Here is a 25,336-nt window from a genome sequence, read left to right as displayed (position 1 = left end):
CATTTGATTAGTAAAATCTATTTCAGCTTTCTTGCGAGGCAAAATATACAGTCGTGCCTAAGCAAACAAAAAAGGATGGCACAATTTCAGGATACACTCCCCATTCACAGAAGAAGAAAATGGACCGGTGTCCGGCCACGCTTTAATTCCCTGTTAGAACACTTTTTCTACAACTCTATTTAGAACATCATTACTCGTGGAAAATCACAGAAACGCAATATACCACCATATCACACGAAAACTTTTCTTACAGGAAATATTCAAAATGCCATCCATTCACACTGATATATGAATCAATCAGTCGTCGCATTGAATCCTAAATGTTATGATGTATCCTCGGAGTATTGTATACGTTTCCACTGCCTTCCAAAATAGTGGCACGAAACCGCTTCTCTTTTTGCACTGGAGTTCTACACACGAGAGACATCAAATACCCCTACAAAAAAAAGTGTAATAGGTTTATGTCTGGAAGAGAGGCAGCTGGTCAGCTGTCTATCTCGCGTGGAATTGTTTAGAAGCCGACAGGCGTTAACACTAAAATACAGATGAGTTTCATGAAGTACCTGTTTCGCCATACCAGTAAAAACTCATCTGTTTCAAAGTTTCTCCTGTGAGTGGCGTATTCTGAAGAGTTGTATAATATGAGTTCTGACGTGGAAACAACGCACTTCATTATCCATGTCCCACTAACATATATTTCTACATCGAAGGAATATGTCGTGTTTCTTACGTACTGTATATCATCCTTTTTTGTTACTGTTTATCGAACCCATTTCCGTCAAAAAATCTACAGATTCTTTAAGTTAACAGAGAAATAAGATATCACGGAAATGATGGAATAGAAAAAAAGCAGTAAATATTATCCAAATAAGGAGTTATTTTTGGAAGACTCAAGTAGGTTCAAAAAGTATACATTAGCGACGGAGAAGAGTGGTGGGAAGTATTGAACAAGAATGTAGCCAGTGAAACACATTGCACAAATAATTGTGCACGAACGTATAGCTGATACAGAAAAAACTAGTACAGTTCAAGAGCAAGTAGGGTGCTATTTAAACGACTGAAAAGGACAGTGAAGTAGGAGAATAGAAGATTTTACGATACGATGCACAAGAAACACGCGCAATCTGAATTACGTAAAGAAACTCTATGACACGCATTGAATTACGTGCACCCTGTTTTTGCGTTGCGGTGACCACGTTATACAATCCTTCTCCCATCGCGTTACATCGGCGAGTACCCCATCCATTGTTTGACTCTCGTTACATCAGCACGTCAATGCGAGTTGCTTAGTTGAGTGAAAAACGAAGCCTGCTGCCGCCATCACACATATCTGTGGCTTACATTTGATTCCTAGTATTTTTCCCCAAAATTAAGACAAATCACAAAGAAAAGTTATTACGGACGAAAACATGGTTTGTGAAAAAAATATAGCCGTACATTAATTCCCTTTACAGGCGCATACTCCACGTAGCCTTAGACTCGGCTACTAGTCAAGATGTAGATTTTATCGCAACATTCTTGCTGTATTACGCTTCATTCACATTCGTCCCGCGATGCTGTTCTAATGGAACGGTGCCCGGAATATTTGCACAGTCAGTAGCACGCTTTGTGCTGTCTAGAAGAACACGGGTAAAATGAAATATAAAAGACAATGATTTCTGCAGTTTTTGGTTTGAATTTTCTTGTTCGTTCTGATTAAAGTTACTGTCACTCACTATTTATTTGATAAAGTACTATTTTAAAAGCTAGGTCCAGTAATATGTGATCGGTGAGGAATTTAGTAAAATGGTGCCAGTTTCTAAAACGTAAGTGGCCATTACGTCAGTGGCAGTTACAGTGATATCAAACCACGTTTTTTAATATGTAATGAGTTACAGTGAAGAAGCATCAAATACAGACTTGGCGTAGATAAAACTACAAAGTGACTGCAATAATAGTCTGGAAAGCAAGAGGACGACACACTCGCATTATCAAACTTCTTCTGATAAAGCCAGCGTGGATCGGTTAACGAGGTGACATTTATCGTTTTTACAGATGTGTAGACTGTGCGAGATAACATCCAAAAGATGTTCGGGCACACATGCGGTTCCTCTTCGTCGAAATATCTTGGCTCAAACTCGTCTAGGGTTCGAACCGCACGTGTCGCATTACACGCCTTAAATTAGACACTGGTGACCCTTTGGTTAAATTCTCTGGCTGATGGCAATAACATATAATAACCGTAATAATAATATCGAGAACTAAATTAACGACCCACAAATGATGCAGGCCACACAGTTGGGTTCTGGTTAAAATAATGAATTTCAGAAAGCAAACTATTGGCGAAAGTGGTCGTCTTTAGAGTGACTGTTACACTCGAGCGCATATCCATTTGACAGAGTTCGATCATTCACAATCTCATCGCGAAATACAAGTATCTACGCGAAAAGTTAAGATTTCACACCAGGCGCGCAGCTGTTCACCGCTCAGAGACAAAGTCCCGCGATACCACACAACGTGAAATTTTCTACGTCGTTTCACTTCCTAGCTACCTAAAGACCGACCGTCCGCTTTCGCGTCTGCGTCCGAACTGTCCCCTTTGGCGTCTCCAGCCGAACTGTCCGCCTTCGCGTCTGTACCTGCACTGTACCCTTTGGTGTCTCGAGCAGAACTGTCCCAGCCGGCCGTTGTGGCCGAGCGGTTCTAGGCCCTTCAGTCCAGAACCGCGCTGCTGCTACTGTCGCAGGTTCTAATCCTGCCTCGGGCATGGATATCTGTGATGTCCTTAGGTTAGTTAGGTTTAAGTAGTTCTAAGTCTAGGGGACTGATGACTCAGATGTGAAGTCCCATAGTGCTCAGAGCCATTTGAACCAGAACTCTCCCTCTCTGCCCGTCTCCAGCCTAGGGCAGTTCCCTTTCCTGAAGCCGTCCGTCTGATTGGATACAGCTTATTCTACATTATTTTACATTTTAACATATTTGAATAATCAAAGCTTGATGACTTAATCGTTCTAAATAAAGTAACAATAATATCCATTACATAATAAACATTAAATTCTTTTGCATAAAACGAATACAATTGCCTTCTTGACTTTGAATGTCACGGCCAGTAGCCTTGCACCAATGTGCTTTCTGATAAATAATTGAACAACAAAAGTAACTATTATGCACTAATCTTTACATTAAATATTCTATTACCTATTGATTCAAGAAGGTGTCATATTGTCATCGTTCAATGTGTTTTGTGTGGAGGAAACGATGATCTGATGACTAACTATATATTTTAAACAAATGAAGTTACTGAGTTGATATTTACAACATTTGTTATAGATGCGCTTCTATATGAAATGTCGATCGTTAAGATCGACCAAAGTGTTCAGATTTTAGCATTCAGGTCTTTGTTAAGAAACTTGTTAATTCACTTTATCAGTAAAACCTAAATTATTATATATATGATCAGTATTCAAGTTTTGTTGTATCACCATGAAAATTGATGGAGGATGGCAGATTAAAATTACTGTGGCTTGATTGCCTGCACTACTACAGAATTAAATAGTTTTCATAAACGTTTCTCTTTATGGTCAACCTTAGGTCCCTCCATATTTAACCCTGCTATGTCTCCTCGGCCACAAACGGCTTCTACTGGGTTTCCCTATGACGTAGGTTCTCGTCTGTCTCACTCGCACGCTACAGCGCTTAGGCCTCAATAGACGCCTGTGAGTTTCCCTGTCTCGTGGTTAATCTGCGCCCTTTGTGGCATCCGGTCCTGGACGACAGGGTTCGTGTCACAATTCCTGAAGCCTGACTCTTTCGGCGATATACTCAAATGAGAGCGCAATGCTCGTTAACTCACAACTGTAGGACGTTACTTGCGTGCACCGCGATATCTGCCCACAACCCTTTTACATACGGCTCTTTAATTACCTAAGCCTGCAGCACACGGGACGAGTTAGGTAACGCTGACGTAGCGCTCTACGAGTTTTGTGACGTCGCCTCTTGCTAATTCACGTTGAGGAGCCATTTCGTCTCGTGAAACATAAAATAAGTTCTCCGATATTTCGGCAACGTGCCACGTAAAGTAGAACCAATAGAAAGCAAGAACGCTCCCTATGTCACAAGCAAAAACCAGAAATCCGACTTCTGGGACTGCGTTACTAAAGAGGCCATCGAAATCCGACTACAGGACGATCTAATTAATAAAGACAGCGGTCTTCAACTTAGTCAGGCTTGGAACCCTGCACTCAGCCTGGAGAGAAAGATGCGGTCCCAGAGATCGAGGACTGCCCCCGACGGCGGCAGCAGTGAGACTGCAGACCCCAGTTCAGACCCAGGCGCCGCTTCCCCCACCACCTCCAGTAGCCGCCGCGCCGGCCGCACCGAAGACACCAGGAGAGGAACGGTGGAGGGGGTAACGGCTAGTATATATAGGGCACCGTGAGGAACCACAGGTGGAAACACAAGCGGCCAAAGACACTGCTAACTAGGGCATAACCACCTATGGTAAACTAACATACGCAAACAGCGACAAACGCCGGTAAGCCCCTGCATATCAGCAACACTGACTGGTAACTACCAGCTGCTATTAGAGCCGACCAACAGGCCACAGCAGGGACACCGACGAGCTCGCCCACAGACGCACGAACAATCTGCAAACACTCCCTCACACTGTGCCTCCGGTATATGACCTATCGGACACAAGACCGACAACAAACCTAACTGTTGCAGGTTGCAGGACGCTGAACGAGGACTCTGTACCAGCACCCAGCGCCAGCCGCCGAGCAGCACAAACGCACAACGTCAAGGTATCGACATGCATGATACCCACTACTAACAAAGCCTATCCTTACACAACCTATCGCAGGCAGCAAGACAACCGCTACTGCTCTTGCCGCCCGACCTAACTTTCGCAGAGGTTTTTTTCCCTTGGCTCTTGCTTTGGCACTTTTTTTCCTCTGCCCTTCAAACCGCTACCCTTCGTCAGATTTCGACCAATCTATCTCCAGATGAGCGCGTATTAATGGTTAATCCTAACCAGACGTACGCAGACATCGCAGTACCCACATCCTGCGACACCTCACTTTAGTGAATACTAACCCTTATGCAGAGATGGCAGTAGACCTTTTGTGTTGGCCATCATGCCGGTGTGGGCGTGGAGGGGCTCCACCTCTATTTTAAAAAAAAACAGCACAGCATTCGTCATGAACCACCTGAAGATGGCCGCGTGTACGTCTGTGGAGAAATTACTACGCTACCCGGTCGGATACCCGAGAACTGTTCGAAAAGGATAGTACTATCCCATAACATACGCATCACAACCCCCAAATGATGCTACTGTCTATTATAAAATCTTTCAACCTCGTATGTCAAGTACCAGCAGACTCTAAAAATCAATACTACACCTATGTCGCAATGTCTACATCCATATAGAACGACCAACAGAAATGATTAAACTTAACGCCTGTTATTAGAATAAGTTGGTGACTGCTTCTCAACGAGGACGTTGCTAAAGTGGGCCCAGAAATGGGCCTCGGACACTTCTATCTTCTCACTTAACACGCTGATGCATTCTTGTCTTCAAGTGAAAAAAATCTCCACGTCTTCTAAATCTGACAGCAGCTACCCTTTATCCTAAAAATACAATACCTTCACGCTGTATTTGATATTACTCGACGAGTGCTGCCCATTCTCTTTATTATATGCTCCTTATATCTTACTTTAGAATTTATTCCCGTTTGTCCTATACACTTCATTTCATAATCCTGACACACTATTTCATAAACTTCCAGTATCCTTACCCAGTTCTCCACTGTGCCAATCTTATGCTTCACCCTTTGCTCGTTTGTCATACGTCCTGAAAGCAATTTTAACCCCTTTTATTGATAAACAACTTCGTCTGTTTATGCGAGATTACTCCCCAATATGTATGACTATATGTGCACGGATTTTTTTCGTTTCGTTGGTTTCTGTGCCCTACCGCTGCATCAGTCTTACCGGTCAAACCCACGTAATTTCCTTCCGCTATTTGCCTAAACGTTTCCATTTCTTCATCCTTGTTCTTAGGACCTAGTGGAATGGAATGAGCCCTGCCCACAGCATATTTCAAGAATGCTAATATCTGTTTATGGTGGTGGCTTAAGGTCTTGAGGATGGCATAAGGTCTTGTCAACGGGACGAATGTTTAAGGCAAAATTTAAAGAGCATAATAATAAAGAGAATGGCTCATCGGCGATGGTGAAGCACCTTAAGGAAGAGCAGCATTCGTTGCGTAACGTCGCACTCAGCATGAGGGTATTGTGCTTTGAGGATAAATCGTGGCTACGGTCAAATTTTACTATCGTCATTATAGCCAATCGAGGCATATTCGCATTTTCGAACGGAGAGCCAAAGTGGTTATAGCGACCGCTCGTGATAAGCGGTAAATATGGGATCGAGTCCCAGTACGGCACAAATTTCATCTACGACTAATAAAATCTACAGCTGACGTCAAAACGTATTTCGTAATATTTACAACAGCTGTGAATCGTCAGTGTCCTTTCCTTCAGACGTGCATGCCTGTCTGACGGACATTATAATGTAACGTGCAGACACGGTTAATTGCAAATATTGTGAAAATTATTGGTATAAATGTCTCGACGGGCTAGAATGACAGTAGTAATGTTTGTCTCTCCTTGTGCGGGAATCACAAGATGGCGAGCGTAGGGGATATGGACAACATGACGTATGGAAGGTTTTTGGATCCGTGTGGAAGACGTGCACGGATAGAAGAAGTGTTAAGACGGCGCTCATGATAAACGGGAAATCTACGTTCGTGTCCCGGTCCATCACAAGTTTTCATGCGTCCTAATAAAATGTACAGCTGACGTCAAAATGTATTTGTAATTTGCGAATCCATTTCGCAACTATATATAGATTTACCTTCTGTATACTAACGAAATGTGCGTAGATGGCCAAGTGATCTACTCTGAAAACTGTTAGCGGATACCTATCAATCGTTTCATATATAATAACTTTTGTGTACTTCCTAACAAATTAGTTTCTCAACGCAAGATACAGTCTCTTACTCACGGACACTTAAGCAAAAACAATAGCAGCTTTTAGAATCTTGACCTGTCTTGGAAAAATTTCTGCAGGCAAAATCGTTAATAGACCTGTAATATTTGTTATTTAATTTTCCGTACAGTTCAGTTTGACTAGAATCCATAATCGTACAAAAGTTTCATGAGTGCATCGTGTTAGTGTGAGTGAAATGGTGATATCTAGTAACTTTCTGAGCCTAAATGACTAGATTTCCGCTGATTATTACCATGCCATCGTATTCTGTCGTTAGGTGATGAAAGCGCATGTCGCGCTACCAAATTTAGTATTAAGCCTTATCTCAGATTATTTAGTCATCACTTGTACTGATTAGTATGTATTTTAATGTTTTATAACACAGTTATCTCGTAAGTGTCTTGGCCACGTTATACATTTTTAGCTTACACCTTTATCGGATTTGGCGGATGTTTCTTTTCAGATGAATTAGCAATCTGTGTTGGTCTGGCACTCTTACCTCTGGAGTTTTCGCGTGGCGGGGGAAGATTAAAAGAGAATGTGACTACATTTCTGTGCTTTGACTATGGGCTATCTAACAACTGAGCATCTGGTATCCTTGACACACATAGGTACGCTATGCAACAAGGAGGCTCGAGGCATCACAAATGAGACAAACACTTACTGGTTGTCGAAACTGGACTAATAAAACGTGCATAAGCGAGAAAGTAGATAACACAAGAGGTGATACATCATCCTCTTAGATTTGTACTTTGGATAAGAGACAAGTAACAGATGCATTGGAATATAATGTTCTGTAACTCTTCTTGCGTTGGTTGCAATACCACAAAGTAGGAATTCGTGAAGGGTGCGGGAGTTTAATAAGATAAAGGTATATCAGAAATCCAACCACTCGACAGGTCTGGTTGCACTAGTCTTCTTTCTTCAAGAATTATTACCATTAACGTGCTCAAGTAGGTCAGGGAGAACGACCGATACCCGTGTTCGTCCTCGTACTTAGGAATGGTCGAGATAAAAACTCAAACACTTGCGCTTATTTCTATTGCAAGGGGGACAATCCAACCTTCGTGCTTACTGTCATAACTAGGATCGATGAACCTTGAGAATATGTTGATTCAGAGTGGTGTTAAAGACGATTTACACTTCCTGCACTGGTTGAAGTGCATATCAAGTCTTCGGACTGAATTTATATGGCTATTTTTACGGTAAATACTCTTTTTAAGCCGGCCGGGGTGGCCGAGCGGTTCTAGCCGATACAGTCTGGAACCGTGCGATCGCTACGGTCGCAGGTTCGAATCCTGCCTCGGGCATGGATGCGTATGATGTTCTTAGGTTAGTTAGGTTTAAGTAGTTCTAAGTTCTAGGGGACTGATGACCTCAGAAGTTAAGTCCCATAGTGCTCAGAGCCATTTGAACCAATTTGAACTCTTTTTAATTTTGGTTGTAGTTGCGTCACTAACTTGACAAAACATTCTATAAAAATAAATAAAATATCATCGATACCCCTGGATCTGCATATTATTCATGTAATGCATATAAGATGCGTTGCTACACTAATTAAGAGGCCAGGAGTAAGCATCTAGAGATATAATCTGCAAATCGTTTCCCCTCGCACGCAGAGCTCTACATGCGGGTATCCTTTACGTGTGACTTCTGAACATATGAGCAGTTACAGTTCTGCATATCATTGTCAGAATTGCCAAGTGGAAGACATATGAGCATAGAAAAATTATATGTTAAGTAATGCAAACCATAAAATGACAGAGTATGCATCATAAAAAAATTACGTACTAACAAACATAAAATTTTGAAGGCGACAATGGATAGCATGAGTTTTCGTATTAAGACAGAGTATGCACCAATAAAGAAAGGAAAAACATGTTGTAAACGTTAAAGCAACTAGAACCATTTCAAGTAAGAGAACGTATTGCACACTGAGCAGCAGAATTAAAGGGTCACTTTTTCAAGACCCCGTAAGTGCATTCCACTGCGACACATAAGTCAGAAATCTGGCCTAAAGGTGTCTACAAGCTTGCTCTGTAATTGTCCAAAACCGTTACGGCCTGCGACGCCACCCTTGAGCTCGGCGACCTTCAAACAGCAAGGTGACGGTCGATGCGAAGAAAAGGTCACAACTCGGAAATCCATGTGAACAGTCAGGTGGGGTAATGGTGTCACATTGGCATCAAATTTCACCACAGTTCTGCCCAACGCCAGCGTGAATGTGTCACGCGATGAGAAGGTCGTCACAGCCCCCCACCCCGTATCCCACATTTCAGTCCTTCTTTTGACCTCTCCGCGATGGAGGTCAGAACCGCGACACCCAGCGTTGATATCAGGCGGTTTTCTTGTGAGTGGCCGAAGAAACCATTACAGACACACCGGTGCTCAGAATTGGCACGAAAGGGCCTCTGGAGGAAGCATAAAGGGCGCCAGTGAAACCATCCCTTTCCTGGTGGCGTTGATTCCCCACATATTTCGCGGTCGAAAGCGATAGTTCGCTGTGCGATCAGCAACAGGTAGATGTTCTTGGCAACGTTTGACTCTGCTGTCACTTTCGGACTTGTCAGCCTTGTCTAAGGACATTATGAGGCTACATGCCCGCTGAACGTGATTGTATTCCTTTGGAGATCAGCCCCGCTGAAATTTTTTGTCTCGTGTCAAGATGGAACCACTAGGGACCGTTCAAAACCCTTCGACGAAATGTGAACTTGAATTGAGGCATCGAAGGATACTTTCGCTTTTTCCACCTTCCTGTGGTGCTATCACGTTGGAGTGAAGCATTAACGTGCGCGTGAATAAAACGGCAGATGATCTCTCTAAGATGAATACCAATCCTTCCGACCACCACAAGAGCAGTATCAACACCCAGTCAGGATCACTCACCACAGTATCATAGTAAAATGGCTTTAACGAAACAATAATGTACACACTAGCTGAAGAATATAAATAAATAAACACCACACACACACACACACACACACACACACACACACACACACAGTGGAATAGCACATGATTCCACAGAAGCAGATAGCCAAACACACGATCACATATCGCAACATCAAAACAAACTACAGAAGTGCGATGTTCTAGAATTCGTGTTCCCATGTGTGAGAGAACATTAGGATTGAATCAGAATCCAAAAAAAAGTGAGTAATCATTGTAATTTAATACTGGAGTGCATTCTCTAAGACACTGCGATGACAATCAATAACTACATTCAAGTTAAGAGTGAACACACAAGCTGAGATTATGGTTCTGCATCATCTGTAGAATATTTCAGAACAAATGAAAATTTGTGCTGGACTGGGATTCGAAACCAGATTTCTCGCTTGTCGCAGCGGTTACCTTAGCCACTTCGGCTATTGGACCATGCTTCCAGGTTCTCTCGTCGCTGGCTTGTGATCATAAGGGAGAATAGATACTGCGACAAATGGAAATTTAGGCCACTCCTGGAAGCATGCTCGGATAGCCGAAGTTGTTAAGGCTACAGTTCGAGTCCTGCGCTGGTGCATATTTTCATTTGTTCTGAAATATTCCTCAGCTGACGCCAAACGATAATCGCAATTTGCGAGTTGATTCTTAATTTAACAGTGTTAAATAATGGTAGTGTAAGACATAAAAACTGTTTGTGATCACGACAAATAGTTTACTAAGAAAACTCAAGCCCGCATCTCGTGGTCATGCGGTAGCGTTCTCGCTTCCCACGCCCGGGTTCCCGGGTTCGATTCCCGGCGGGGTCAGGGATTTTCTCTGCCTCGTGATGGCTGGGTGTTGTGTGATGTCCTTCGGTTAGTTAGGTTTAAGTAGTTCTAAGTTCTAGGGGACTGATGACCATAGATGTTAAGTCCCATAGTGCTCAGAGCCATTTGAACCTATTTAAGAAAACCCAGACTGTTACAGTAACTACTGAAGATGCTTTGAAATAAAGCGAAACTCGTATAGTCTAAATAAAACTTTTATTACAGTAGTAAAAGATGGAATAGAAAGTACATTACATGTTGTTACTTGAAGTAGTGGAGAAAGTTGTTGCCTCTGAAGGTTGTTAATAGGCAGATTGCAACCGGTACAATGCCCCTGGTTATCTGATGTTTATTTCAAGGACAGCTCTGAGCCAGACGCCTTGTAGCGTGCATTCAAGTGACCCCAAACCACCGCCGTAGTGTCGACCGAGAGCTCATTGGAGAGCAGAGTGGGGTCTGTTGTGTTTTTTGATGAGAGCTTGTTCTGTCTCGGTGTCAGTGATGGCCGTGTGTGGGTTAGAAGGAGGCCAGTTGATCGCCTGCAACCAACCTGTCTGTGTGCTAGACAGATTGGACCTACACCTGGAGTTACACACTTGAGGTACGATTTCGTACGACAGCAGGAGCACTCTCGCGGTTATCCCATGTACCCTGACTGCAAATTTGTACGCCAGTCTCTTGATTTGACCTGTTGTGCTGCCATTCATGATCAGCATTCCAGGGTTTGCGTCCAACAGGATAACGCTCGCTGTTGTAACCAAAATGATCTACAGAATGTCCTCATGTTGCCTTGGCCTGCTCGTTCACCAGATCTGTCTCCAGTCTAGAACATACGTGACATCAACGGATTACAACCCCAGCGTCACCCAGAAACAGCATTAAACGTCCCTGTATTGACTGACAGTGCCACAGTTTTATTACAATCGCAAAAGAAGGAAAATAGCCTAATTTTATTGTAATTATTTCAAATTGATGGAGATGAAATTTCTGTTGTCCTTGAAGGTCTTTGAATAGGCAGACTGCAGCTGGGATGGTGGCTGAGGCTAGCTGTTCAAAAATGTATAGTGGAGATGCTGAGCCGCGATAGGCACAATAAAACGTTTACACAATCATAGCTTTCCGCCATTAAGGCTTTTGTCAGCAGTAGACACACATACACGCACACACTCACGCAAGCGCAACTTGCACACACTTCTGGAGTCTCAGAGAGCTGAAACTACACTGCCATCAGCAACACCAGTGCATGGTGGGAGTGGCGACTGGGTTGGGGTAAGGAGGAGGCTGGGGCGGGGAGGGGAAGGGATAGTATGGTGGAAGTGGGGGACAGTCAAGTGCTGCAGTTTAGATGGAGGGTAGGAGAGTGGTGCGGAGGGGGAGGGGGTAAGTAGCGGAAAGGAGAGAAACAAACCTCCTGTGCCTCATCTTTCCAGTCTCCCACCACCTCCCAAAGTCCCACAGTCCGGCCACAGAGGAGCATTCCCCTCGTAACTCAGTACCATCCGGGACTGGAGCAACTGAATTACATTCTCCGCCAGGGTTTCGACTACCTCTCGTCGCGCCCTGAAATGTGAAATGTCCTACCCACTATCCTTCCCACCCCTCCTCCCGTGGTATTCCGCCGTCCACCGTATCTACACAATATACTCGCCCATCTCTACACAACCCTTGCTCCCAATCCCTTACCTCATGGCTCATACCCCTGTAATAGACCTAAAAGCAAGACCTGTCCCATACATCCTCCTACCACCACCTACTCCAGTCCGGTCACTAACATTACCTATCACATCATAGGCAGGGCTACCTATGAAACCAGTCACATGATCTACAAGCTAAGCTGAAACCACTGTGCTGCATTCTATGTGGGTGTGACAACCAACAAGCTGTCTATCCGCATGAATGGGCACCGACGAACTGTGGCCAAAAAACAAGTGGACCACACTGTAGCTGAACACGCTGCCAAACATGATACCCTTCATCACAATGACTGCTTCACAGCCTGTGCCATATGGGTCCTTCCCACCAACATCAGCTTTTCTGAATTGCGCAGGTGGGAACTTTCCCCGCAATACATCCTGTGTTCCTGTAACCCCCCTGGCCTCAACCTTCGTTAGTCACTGTTCTCACCCATGCAGCCCCCTCCCTATTCCCATTCCAGCACTAGACAGCCGTCATTTCACCACCACACCCAGTCTTTTAATTTCTTTCATTTTTATTTTTATTTTTATTTCTCTCCTTTCCGCTACTTACCCCCTGGCCCCTCTGCCCCACTTTCCTACCCCCCGTCTAAACTGCAACACTTCACTGTTCGCCACTCCCACCACACTATCCCTCCCCCTCCCCGCCCAAGCCTCCTCCTTACCCCCACCCAGTCGCCACTCCCACCATGCGCTGGTGCTGCTGACCACGGTGTAGTTTCAGCTCTCTGAGACTGTAGATGTGTGTGCAAGTTGCACTTGCGTGAGTGTGTGTGTGTGTGTGTGTGTGTGTGTATGTGTGTGTGTCTACTGCTGACAAAGCCCTTAATGGCCGAAAGTTATGACTGTGTGAACTTTTTATTGTGCCTATCGCGGCAGGAGGGTATAAGATGAACATCAACAAAAGCAAAACGAGGATAATGGAATGTAGTCGAATTAAGTCGGGTGACGTTGCGGGAATTAGATTAGGAAATGAGACACTTAAAGTAGTAACGGAGTTTTGCTATTTGGGGAGCAAAATAACTGATGATGGTCGAAGTAGAGAGGATATAAAATGTAGACTGACAATGGCAAGGAAAGCGCTTCTGAAATAGAGAAATTTGTTAACATACAGTATAGATTTAAGTCTCAGGAAGTCATTTCTGAAAGTATTTGTATGGAGTGTAGCCATGTATGGAAGTGAAACATGGGCGATAAACAGTTTAGACAAGAAGAGAATAGAAGCTTTCGAAATGTGGTGCTACAGAAGAATGCTGAAGATTAGATGGGTAGATCACATAACTAATGAGGAGGTATTGAGTAGAATTAGGGAGAAGAGAAATTTGTGGCACACCTTGAGTAGAAGAAGGGATCGGTTGGTAGGACATGATCTAAGGCATCAAGGGATCACTAGTATAGTATTGGAAGTCAGCGTGGGGGGTAAAAATCGTAGAGGGAGACCAAGAGATGAATACACGAAACCGATTCAGAAGGATGTAGGCTGCAGTAGGTACTGGGAGATGAAGAAGCTTGCACAGGACAGAGTAGCATGGAGGGCTGCATCAAACCAGTCTCAGGACTGAAGACCACAACAGCAACATCGCGGCTCAGCATCTCCGCTATATGGTGAGTAGCAGCTTTCCTTCTCTCGTATTGTTGCATTCCATCCTGGATTTTCCATTGTTTGATTGTTCAGTAATGTAGACGGATACCTGGAGGCCGGCGGCGGTGCGGCGCTGGTGTGTTCGGGGCAGGAGGCGGGCCGGCTGGCGTGCGGCCTGCGCGTCGGCGGCTGCTGCTGCTGCTGGGGGCGGCCGCCGCTGACGTCGGCGGGGGATGAGCGCGCGCTGCGCAGCGGGGGCGGCTGCAGCTGGGGGTGGAGGCGCGCCCCGCAGGCGCCGCACGCCGCGCACCCCAGGTCCCCCGGCGTGGAGCGCGCGCTGCGCAGCGCCCCCTGCCGCTGGCTGGGCGTCGAGCACGGCGAGCAGCTGCTAGAACTCTGCTGCTGGCCGCGCCCGCCCTGCCGGCTGTGGGCACACCGACGCAACAAACACACGTTTATACACTACTGGACATTTTCTACACCAAGAAGAAATGCAGATGATAAACGGGTATTCATTGGACAAATATATTATACTAGAACTGACATGTGCACGCAGTTTGGGTGCATAGATCCTGAGAAATCAGTACCCAGAACAACCACCTCTGGCCGTAATAACGGCCTTGATACGCCTGGGCATTGAGTCAAACAGAGCTTGGATGGCGTGTACAGCTACAGCTGGCCGTGCAGCTTCATCGCGATACCACAGTTCATCAAGAGTAGTGACTGGCGTATTGTGACGAGCCAGTTGCTCGGCCACCATTGACCATACGTTCTCAATTGGTGACAGATCTGGAGAATACGCTGGCTAGGGCAGCAGTCGAACATTTTCTGTATCCAGAGAGGCCCGTACAGGACCTGCAACATGCGGTCGTTCATTATCCTGTTGAAATGTAGGGTTTCGCAGGGATCGAATGAAGGGTAGAGCCACGGGTCGTAACACATCTGAAATGTAACGTCCGCTGTTCAAAGTGCCAGCAGTGCGACGAAGAGGTGACCGAGACGTGTAACCAATGGCACCCCATACCATCACGCCGGGTGATACGGCAGCCAGTATGGCGATGACGAATACACGCTTCCAATGTGCGTTCACCGCGATGTCTCCAAACACGGATGCGACCATCATGATGCTGTAAACAGAACCTGGATTCATCCGAAAAAAATGACGTTTTGCCATTCGTGCACCCAGGTTCGTCGTTGAGTACACCATCGCAGGCGCTCCTGTCTGTGATGCAGCGTCAAGGGTAACCGCAGCCATGGTCTCCGAGCTGATAGTGCATGCTGCTGCAAACGTAGTCGAACTGTTCGTGCAGATGGTTGTTGTCTTGCAAATGTCCCCATCTGTTGACTCAGGGATCGAGACGTGGCTGCACGATCCGTTACTGCCATGCGGATAAGATGCCTGTCATCTCGACTGCTAGTGATACGAGGCCGTTGGGATCCAGCACGGCGTTCCGCATTACGCTCCTGAACCCACCGATTCCATATTCTGCTAACAGTCATTGGATCTCAACCAATGCGAGCAGCAATTCGCGATACGATAGACCGCAATCGCGATAGGCTACATCCGACCTTTATCAAACTCGGAAACGTGATGGTACGCATTTCTCCTCCTTACACGAGGCATCACAACAACGTGTCACCAGGCAACGCCGGTCAACTGCTGTTTGTGTGTGAGAAATCGGTTGGAAATTTTCCTCATGTCAGCACGTTGTAGGTGTCGGCAACCGGTGCCAAACTCGTGTGAATGCTCTGAAAAGCTAATGATTTGCATATCACAGCATCTTCTTCCTGTCGGTTAAATTTCGCGTCTGTAGCACGTCATCTTCGTGGTGTCGCAATTTTAATGGCCTGTAGTGTAGTCTCACTCACTGCAGCCGCTCGTGGATGGATGGGTGGGTGGATCGTGGGGTTCAAGGGCCCAAAACACTGGGTCGATGCTTCAGTGCCATTCTACATTCGTCTGGCTCCACTGAATTTGTCAGAGATTCAGTCGCCCCCGGTTCATCATTATCTTGGATCCGTCGTACCACTGGTGCTACAGTGACCACAACGACCATTTATCGTTCTCCTCTGTACTCCAGGTAGCCCATTGCAGCGGCGCCAGACACAACTGAAGTAGGGTTGTCTTTAGTGATGAGTTCCGCTTCGAGCTGAGCCCCAGTGATAAACTAAGATGTGTCTGGAAACGCCCCGGACAGCGGTGGGATGCAACTCTGACTGTCCCCTGCCACACGGCCCATCATCCTGGAGTGATGGCGGGGCGCCATTTCTTTTGATAGCAGGTCCGCTTTGGTAGCAATCCACGACACACCACAGCACAGCACTACGCTGACGATAGTCTACGTCCTGTTTTGTAGCCCTTCATGACAAGACGTCGTGGGTTTACATTTCAGCAAGATAATGTCCACCTGCACGCGGCGAGAGTTTCTACTGCTCGTCTCTGTGCTTACCAGACCTTGCCTTGGCCAACAAGGTCGCCGAATTTCTCCCCAACTAAGAACGTTTGGAGCATTATGAGGAGGACCGTCCAACCAGCTCGTGACCTTGACGATCTAATTCGGCAGTTGGACAGAATTTGGTACGATATCCGCCAGAAAGACATCCAACCACTCTGTCAATGCCAAGCCGAATAAGTGCTTGCATAAGGATCACAGGTGGACCAACGCATTACCGACTTGCTCAGTTTGGAAGCTCGTTCTCTTAAATAACTCATCCAGTTTTTCTGAAACTGCGTTCTTTCATTTTTCTGTACATGTACATGACATCTACTGAATCCTTGTGTTTCAAACCTACGTTGCCGTACCAATACCGGCACCTAACGGCAAATCATGACACTAACACTACTAGCAGCTCAAATCATGTAGCGTACAGTCTATACATCTTCCTATAAAACCAGGTAACCATACGGTAAACAGTTTTCCGTCTGTACTGGCTCAAGTAGCGAAAGTTTGACTGTAGTCAACCTGTAGTTTCCAGCACAGAGGCTCACTTGCACAGTAAAATTTACCTAAGGTCCAGTTCGGAATCCTAGCACCCATTTTCTAATCACAGTTGTCGCCGCTTACAGTGCCATAAACAATGGCCAGTCCCGGATCCTCTCCTAGTACATCTCTCACTTGAAAAATGCTTTGCAAGTGAACATTATTTAAAAGAATTTGCAGTATAAATCTGTATCTAAAAGCATAGTGGTCGTGACATAAAAGTGTGGTATTAAAATTGCTCCAAAAGCAATAAACGGTCATCTTAACCGGCCAATCATACTCGCTATGCGAACGGCACGTAGGGGATTGTAATATAAGGGGCAATCAAATGAAAACGAGACAGATGGGATAAAATGGAGTTCACTGTTCTCTATATCAAAAGAAAACACAGTAATTGTTAAAGCATTTCCCCGACTGTGAGACAAGGCGGTCAGTGCATTCATGGCAAAATGTCTGCGGTTACCTGCGGAACCATGGCTGCATCTACGCGTGCACTTCTTCGTCCGAAGCAAATCGACGGTCATGAACGTTTTTCTTCAAGGTTCCAAAAATATGTAAATGTGGAGAGATCGGGATTGTATGGAGGAGGTGGAAGCGCTTTCCAGCGAAACTTTTGCAGCGTAGCATGCCGGCGGGCATTTTCCTGCAACTGATTGAGATTCTGTCCGTCAACATTCCTGGGCGTTTGAAGTTGATGGCGCCCTTCAGTTTTTACACAGTGTCCATGTCGAGTCCGGTGCCCCAGGAACGTTGACGGACGGCAGATTCTTTAGCAGGATAATGCCTGCCCACGTGCTGCCGGGGTTGTTTCGACTACGCTGCAGAAGTTTCGCTGGCAAGTCCTCACACATCCTCCATACAGTACAAATCTCTCTCCATGCAATTTCAACCTTTTTTGGAGTCCTGAAGAAATACATTCGTGGGCGTCGATTTGCGTGGTCCAAGGGGTGCACAGCTGGATACAGTCATTTTTCCACAGGCAAGTGCACATATTTCTCCGTAAGGCACTGACTGTCTAGTGTGACGGTGGGATAAATGCATTAACAATTATGGCGATTACTTTTGAAGTTATTACTTTTGTAGTTATTTTTTCCCATGTCTCGTTTTCATTTGACTGCCCCTGGTATATTTCTAGATTCCTCACTTAGCAGAGGTTCTTGTGACTTGGTAAGGAGGCTTTCATGGGACAGATTGCTGTTGCAGGCTATCTAGCGTCTCCGTGGTGCTTCTCTGCAAGTAAAAAGAACCTATCCCCATCCATGCTGTCATTTGCGTACGTTCTCTACCCCCCCCCCCCCCAATTAGTAATATTTGGCACACGTCGCACACTGTTGAGCTATGTTCTGTGACGGGTCCCACGAGAGTTTTGTAATCAACATCCTATGTAGACTGAACATTTTCCCAGTATTCTACCCACTTATACGAAGTCTGCCACCTGATTTATCTACGACTGAGGATATGTTCAAATGGTTCAAAAGGCTCTGAGCACTATGGGACTTAACATCTGAGGTCATCAGTCCCCTAGAACTTAGAACTACTTAAACCTAACTAACCTAAGGACATCACACACATCCGTGCCCGACGCAGGATTCGAACCTGAGACCTTAGCGGTCGCGCGGTTCCAGACTGAAGCGCTTAGAACCGCTCGGCCACAGCGGCCGGCTTGAGGATATGTGATTATTCCATTTCATACCCATACAAATTCTCCCAGCTTCCTTTATGAGTCGGCCAATTCCAGCTGTGACTCATTGTTATTGTAGTCTCAGGATGTTACGATATTTAGTGTTCTGAGGTTCAGAAAGTAACATGTCTTAATTACGATAACTTGCCAATCTTTGTACCAGACTGAAATCTTATCAAGGAACGACTGAATGTTTTTGCATATTTTCTCTGATCGTACTCCATCATAGGTCACTGCATCATTTACAAAAGTGTGAGGTTATTACTAATCTTGCATCTCAGGTCTTTAATGTGCCGTAACGAGAACCCCAGAATACTCCCCCGGGGCACGCCCGAAGTTCTTCCAAATCTCTCGACTCTGCGCCAAAGACGACGTGCTGTGTCCTTCCTACCAATCAAGTCCACAGTAATGACCTCTTTACGTACCAGAACCATCAGAAGAAGAAGGAGCTAGTATTTAATTTCTGAATGGACGATCGACATAACTGTTTATACTGTCTTACCAGCGATTTACATCCGTCATTACCTTTTTTTTGTTATGAGTACACCCACCCGGATGGCCGTGCATGCTAATGCGCCGCTTCTGAGACGTGGAGATTCTCTTGCGCCGCGTCGAATCCGCCAGCTGATTAACGACGTATGTCGGGGTGCCGGCCAGCCCGAATGCGGCTGTTAGGCGGTTTCCCACGCCCTAGCAAGTGAGTACCGGGCTGGTAGCCAAGTTCTGCCTCACTTGCACGATACGCAAACCGGGGTGGCATGGGAGGGGCATCCGGCAACCCCTTAAATTAAAGGTGCAAAAACTGTTAAAACCATGCCGACACGGGACAAAGGCACAAGAAAAGATGATTTTTTTTTTGTTATCAGCACGGCACTAAAATTTTAGATGCAGATTTATACTGTAAATTATTTTGAATACTGTGTCATTTTGCAATCCCTGCTGTTACGTACGAGATATAAACCCGGCTAGGGCACTAGACAACCGCCCTAAAATACTACTACTTAGGGACAGTTAACCTCCTATCGATAACACCAACACACAAACATAACAAATACTGATGAACCTCTGCAGCACAGCAAAATTAACTGGCACTGCCAGGTGTAAACTAGCCGATCTACCGGCAATGGGTTGGGTCGGGTTGTTTGGGGGAGGAGACCAAACAGCAAGATTATCGGTTTCATCTGATTAGGGAAGGAAGTCGGCCGTGCCCTTTCAAAGGAACCATCCCGGCATTTGCCTGAAGCGATTTAGGGAAATCACGGAAAACCTACATCAGGATGGTCGGACGCGGGATTGAACCGTCGTCCTCCCGAATGAGGGTCCAGTGTGCTAACAACTGCGCCATCGCGGTCGGTACCGGCAATGCAGGGAAGCCGTATTGAATACTAAACGCAAACAAACCCTACCAAAACCCTTAAACAGTGATCGATTTATGATCAGTCGAGCACTTATATGACAGTCTTGGCTTGTTACAGGTACAGACGCTGCAGCTGGGTCAGGAGGCTAGACAGGTATCCAGCCCAGCAGTACCCCTCCTCGAAAGGACTGAAGCTCTTTATGACGACCTAAGTAATGACGACGGTACCGAGCACTGCACAATACCCAAAACTAGCAACCACTCTACCCCTGCATGATCTGTCGCAGATGGCAACAAAAGCGCTACTGCTTTTACTACCCGACCAGACTATCGCAGGGTTTTTTTTTCTCTTGGCCCTTTACATATATAGCATCTCCCTCAGAGTAAATAGACCGTTAACTGAATCCTGAAAATGGATGCTTGACATTCGAAACTTGTCATTAAATAAATTTTGCTTTCGAAAGATCTCCATAAATCGATCTGTTATCCTTGGATATCGAGCCACATCGGCGTAAGTGGCAGCGAACGGGCTAACCAGATTGCTAAAAACGTACAAATAACTCGCACCTACTGTAATATTCGTCACGCACTCAGAAGGTTGATATATATATAAGACTAAAAAAGAATGGTAATCGTTACGTAGTGATGACTTCAGCCGCAAAGCGGAAGGAAGCTTACTCCGTTGACAGATTAATAGCGTACCAGATGACCTTCAAAACATCTAGTGACGTTAACACCCTCTCCGAATTGTATTACTGTACTGTTGGAAATGGTATCCTGCATTTTGACTGGCGTGTGTAAAATGTGAACAACAAAGGGATAAAACACTACATGGAGAACTCCGATTTACTCTAAGCTTTTTAAGCTATGAAGCCTGTACGTGTGTTTACAGGTTCATTAGGATTTGTAACAGGATCTTTGATGATACTTTAAGACTGTTCTTATCACTTGACTCGTTCCTTAATTTACTAGTTTTAAGGATAATCTTAACTTTAAACGAGGCACGTTCACGCCATGTGTGTAACGTAACTAGAGTTTAATTTTGCCTCATGTTTCGGAGTTTACTACTTGGCTGTGTGGGCCGTTGCTAGGAATAACGTGCTGTTACACTCCTTGAGTCTCTCTCCAGAAATTCTAACAGTTTCTTTGTGAAGAATGCTAACCTAACCACAGAAAAATGTATTGTAGACAACATTGCAGTGAGTTGCGCGGGGGTAATTGTTGGACTTCAGACCAATAGCTTGTATTCGAAGAGATTAAAGTGTCGAAACTGAACGTTTTAGCCAAAAAATCTTCCCCGATAAGGCTGCAGCTGAATGCAGAGTACGTGGGAACGCTTTACTGTTCGCAGACGTAAAAAAAGTCGCTCAATGAAAACACTTCTAAGAAGTGAGTTTATCTGACGGAATAAGTCTGTGGATTTATGGTCCCTAATCTCTGGCTACCTGGATAACGTTTCTCTTTTTGTCTCTGTACAAGTGTCGTCCATTAAGCAACTGATAGTGCCACGTGCCTGTTCCCAGGTGTTGTTTTCTGTTTACGAAATGTTCGAATATGATAACTGAACGGCTAAATCCTGTCAATGAACTTCTGACATCATTACACATACTAAATCATTTGTAACCGATTTTGACTAGAGATTGCGCTGTTCTGTCACTTTTAAAGCGTATTTTAACACATTGCAGGTTTTTAATGTCAACAGACTTTAGTGTTAATTTCGTGCATCGTATTAGATGTTTTGGGAAAGTCTGCAACTGTGTCATTCATGATTTAAATAATGAACACTGCACCAGTTACTTATATTTCAATCAAGACATAAGTGTTATCGCTGAGTGATTCTAGGGGTATAGGAAGATTTGACTAGAATTTCCATTTGCCGTGATGAGTGGCAGCTCAATCTAAGAGTGAAACAACGTAAGAATGCAGATGAGTAGGAAAAACAATGCTGTATTGTTCGATTACTGTATTATTAGTGGTGTGCTGCTTGACACAGCCACGTCGTTTAAATGTATAGGCGTGACGTTGCAAACGGACACGCTTTGTGGGGAAGCTGAACCGCCCACTTCGGTTTACTGAGAGAATTCTAGTAAAGTGCAGCTCATCTGTAAAGGAGACCGCATAAACATCACTTGGGCGACTAATTGCGAGTACTGCTTCAGTACGACGATCTGCTCCAGGTCGGATTGTTCCACTGGTTAAAAGTAAGAATAACAAGACTATTAGGGTGTGACTCAGTTCGACGTGGAGGCTGTTAGAGATGCACCACAAGGTCTCAGCGGGGAAGCACGAGAAAGAGGTCAGTCACGTTTTCTAAAGAGGCCAGCCACGTTCTCTCCGAAGGCATTACCCCGCCGGTTACCTTAAGCCAATAAAAGAAACCACGGAAAACCCAGATCTGGATGACCGGAAGGCCGTTAGAACCGCCGTCCTCCCACATGCGAATGCAGTTTCTTTCTTTCTTTTTCCTTCTTACCATCGCGCCACATCACTCGCTTTCCTTGTTTTGGAAGATATTTGTGTTTGAACACCTTTTTCGCAGTAATCTCTTTCGTCACTGTATAGTTTCTGATGACATCGATATTCTGAACCGTCGCATGAGATACTACTCCCAATTATTTTTGCAATAGATGAATGAGTTAGGTATTCAGCTGAAGAATGGGAATGATGTTCAAAAATAGAGATGAGGTTTTTAATTTGATCCATTCTGTACAGCTACAGTAAAGTAACGGTATCTGAAAGCTTAACGTAACAAAACTTACTGCTCGTGTTAAGTTAACGCAACGTCTTACTATCTATCGGCTTTGCAGAGAGGCGGTCCCTCATCGCCGCCCAATAAATCTTGTTGCCGCCGATAACATTCGAGGACGGCGGTACCGCTTTGTTTCCCCTAACCCCTTTTCCTCCTGTAATAGTTTCCCCCAAGACTGTGTACTTCGTAGTTACGGTGCCCAGACCTGCTTTAAATATCGCCAAGACGACTAGACCGAACACGCAAAATTGCTTCTCTATAGATACGTAGTTGCCGCGAAATGCAAATTAACAGATATCAAAGACGATTGCCGAAATGTTGAGGATACCGAACTGATTGCAAAGGAGAACTGTGGACAGCAATATTTCTTTAGTTGGCCGCAGAACGAATACGCGACAGTACCTTGCACCGTGACAGGACGTAGAGTTAGTAATGCCGTCAACAGCGCGGGGTCGTCTTACAGTGCCACGCGATAAAAGTGAAGAAGGGCAGAAGAAAAGGGCAAGAGCGAGGGAGAAGTAGCAAGAAGAGGACGAAGAAGAAAGTATTAGATGGCACTAAAAAGAAAAGTAGGGGCGGTGGTGTATCAAAAGAAATCATAAGCCGATTCAGTTTAGACTATGATGAGCAACAGTTCCCACCGCTGTGCAATATGGAGGCGCTTATTTCTAGTTGTCGTATGTAAAGTACACAAGCGGCAAGACGCAGTCAATACCTTCGCTGCGCAGTGCCTATGGTACTGTTACCGACGACTGTGCCGCTAAAGCGGAGTTATTGAACGCAGTTTTCCGAAATTCCTTCACCAGGGAAGACGAATGGAATATTCCAGAATTTGAAACACGAACAGCTGCTAGCATGAGTTTCTTAGAAGTAGATACCTTAGGGGTTGCGAAGCAACTCAAATCCCTTGATACGGGCAAGTCTTCAGGTCCAGATTGTATACCGGTTAGGTTCCTTTCAGATTACGCTGATACAATAACTCCCTACTTAGCAATAATGTACAACCGCTCGCTCACCGATAGATCTGTACCTACAGATTGGAAAATTGCGCAGGTCGCACCAGTGTTAAAGAAGGGTAGTAGGAGGAATCCATCGAACTACAGACCTATATCATTGACGTCGGTTTGCAGTAGGGTTTTGGAGCATATACTGTATTCAAACATTATGAATCACCTCGAAGGGAACGATCTATTGATACGTAATCAGCATGGTTTCAGAAAACATCGTTCTTGTGCAACGCACACTCTTTATTCGCACGAAGAAATGGCCGCTATCGACAGGGGATCTCAAGTTGATTCCGTATTTCTAGATTTCCGGAAAGCTTTTGACACCGTTCCTCGTAAGCGACTTCCAATCAAGCTGCGGGCCTATGGGGTATCGTCTCAGTTGTGCGACTGGCTTCGTGATTTCCTGTCAGGAAGGTCGCAGATCGTAGAAATAGACGGCAAATCATCGAGTAAAACTGAAGTGATATCAGGTGTTCCCCAGGGAAGCGTCCTGGGGCCTCTGCTGTTCCTGATCTATGTAAATGACCTGGGTGACGATCTGAGCAGTTCTCTTAGGTTGCTCGCAGATGATGCTGTAATTTACCGTCTAGTAAGGTCATTCGAAGACCAGTATCAATTGCAAAGCGATTTATAAAAGATTGCTGTATCGTGTGGCAGGTGGCAGTTGACGCTAAATAACGAAAAGTGTGAGGTGATCCACATGAGTTCTAAAAGAAATCCGTTGGAATTCGATTACTCGATAAATAGTACAATTCTCAAGGCTGTCAATTCAACTAAGTACCTGGGTGTTAAAAATACGAACAACTTCAGTTGGAAAGACCACATAGATAATATTGTGGGGAAGGCGAGCCAAAGGTTGCGTTTCATTGGCAGGACACTTAGAAGATGCAACAAGTCTACTAAAGAGACAGCTTACACTACATTCGTTCGTCCTCTGTTAGAATACTGGTGCGCGGTGTGGGATCCTTACCAGGTGGGATTGACGGAGGACATCGAAAGGGTGCAAAAAAGGGCAGCTCGTTTTGTATTATCACGTAATAGGGGAGAGAGTGTGGCAGATATGATACGCGAGTTGGGATGAAAGTCATTAAAGCAAAGACGTTTTTCGTCGCGGCGAGATCTATTTACGAAATTTCAGTCACCAACTTTCTCTTCCGAATGCGAAAATATTTTGTTGAGCCCAAGCTACATAGGTAGGAATGATCATCAAAATAAAATAAGAGGAATCAGAGCTCGAACAGAAAGGTTTAGGTGTTCGTTTTTCCCGCGCGCTGTTCGGGAGTGGGCCGGCCGAAGTGGCCGTGCGGTTAAAGGCGCTGCAGTCTGGAACCGCAGGACCGCTACGGTCGCAGGTTCGAATCCTGCCTCGGGCATGGATGTTTGTGATGTCCTTAGGTTTAACTAGTTCTAAATTCTAGGGGACTAATGACCTCAGAAGTTGAGTCCCATAGTGCTCAGAGCCATTTGAACCATTTTTGTTCGTGAGTGGAATGGTAGAGAGATAGTATGA

At 45.1% G+C, this 25,336-nt stretch overlaps 1 protein-coding gene across 1 annotated transcript in view; it reads right to left on the bottom strand.

Annotated features, from left to right (window-relative positions):
• Window positions 1-25,336, bottom strand: part of LOC124545898 (calcium release-activated calcium channel protein 1-like) — a 139,382-nt gene that overhangs the window by 74,952 nt on the left and 39,094 nt on the right. Inside the window, exon 3 of the mRNA XM_047124858.1 lies at window positions 14,161-14,475. Coding sequence (XP_046980814.1) covers window positions 14,161-14,475 — 315 coding nt within the window. The remainder of the gene's footprint in view (window positions 1-14,160; window positions 14,476-25,336) is intronic.

This window comes from Schistocerca americana, chromosome 8, assembly GCF_021461395.2.
Source record: "Schistocerca americana isolate TAMUIC-IGC-003095 chromosome 8, iqSchAmer2.1, whole genome shotgun sequence".
In the NCBI taxonomy this organism is placed as follows: domain Eukaryota; kingdom Metazoa; phylum Arthropoda; class Insecta; order Orthoptera; family Acrididae; genus Schistocerca; species Schistocerca americana.
This window is presented reverse-complemented; position numbering and strand designations above follow the sequence as displayed.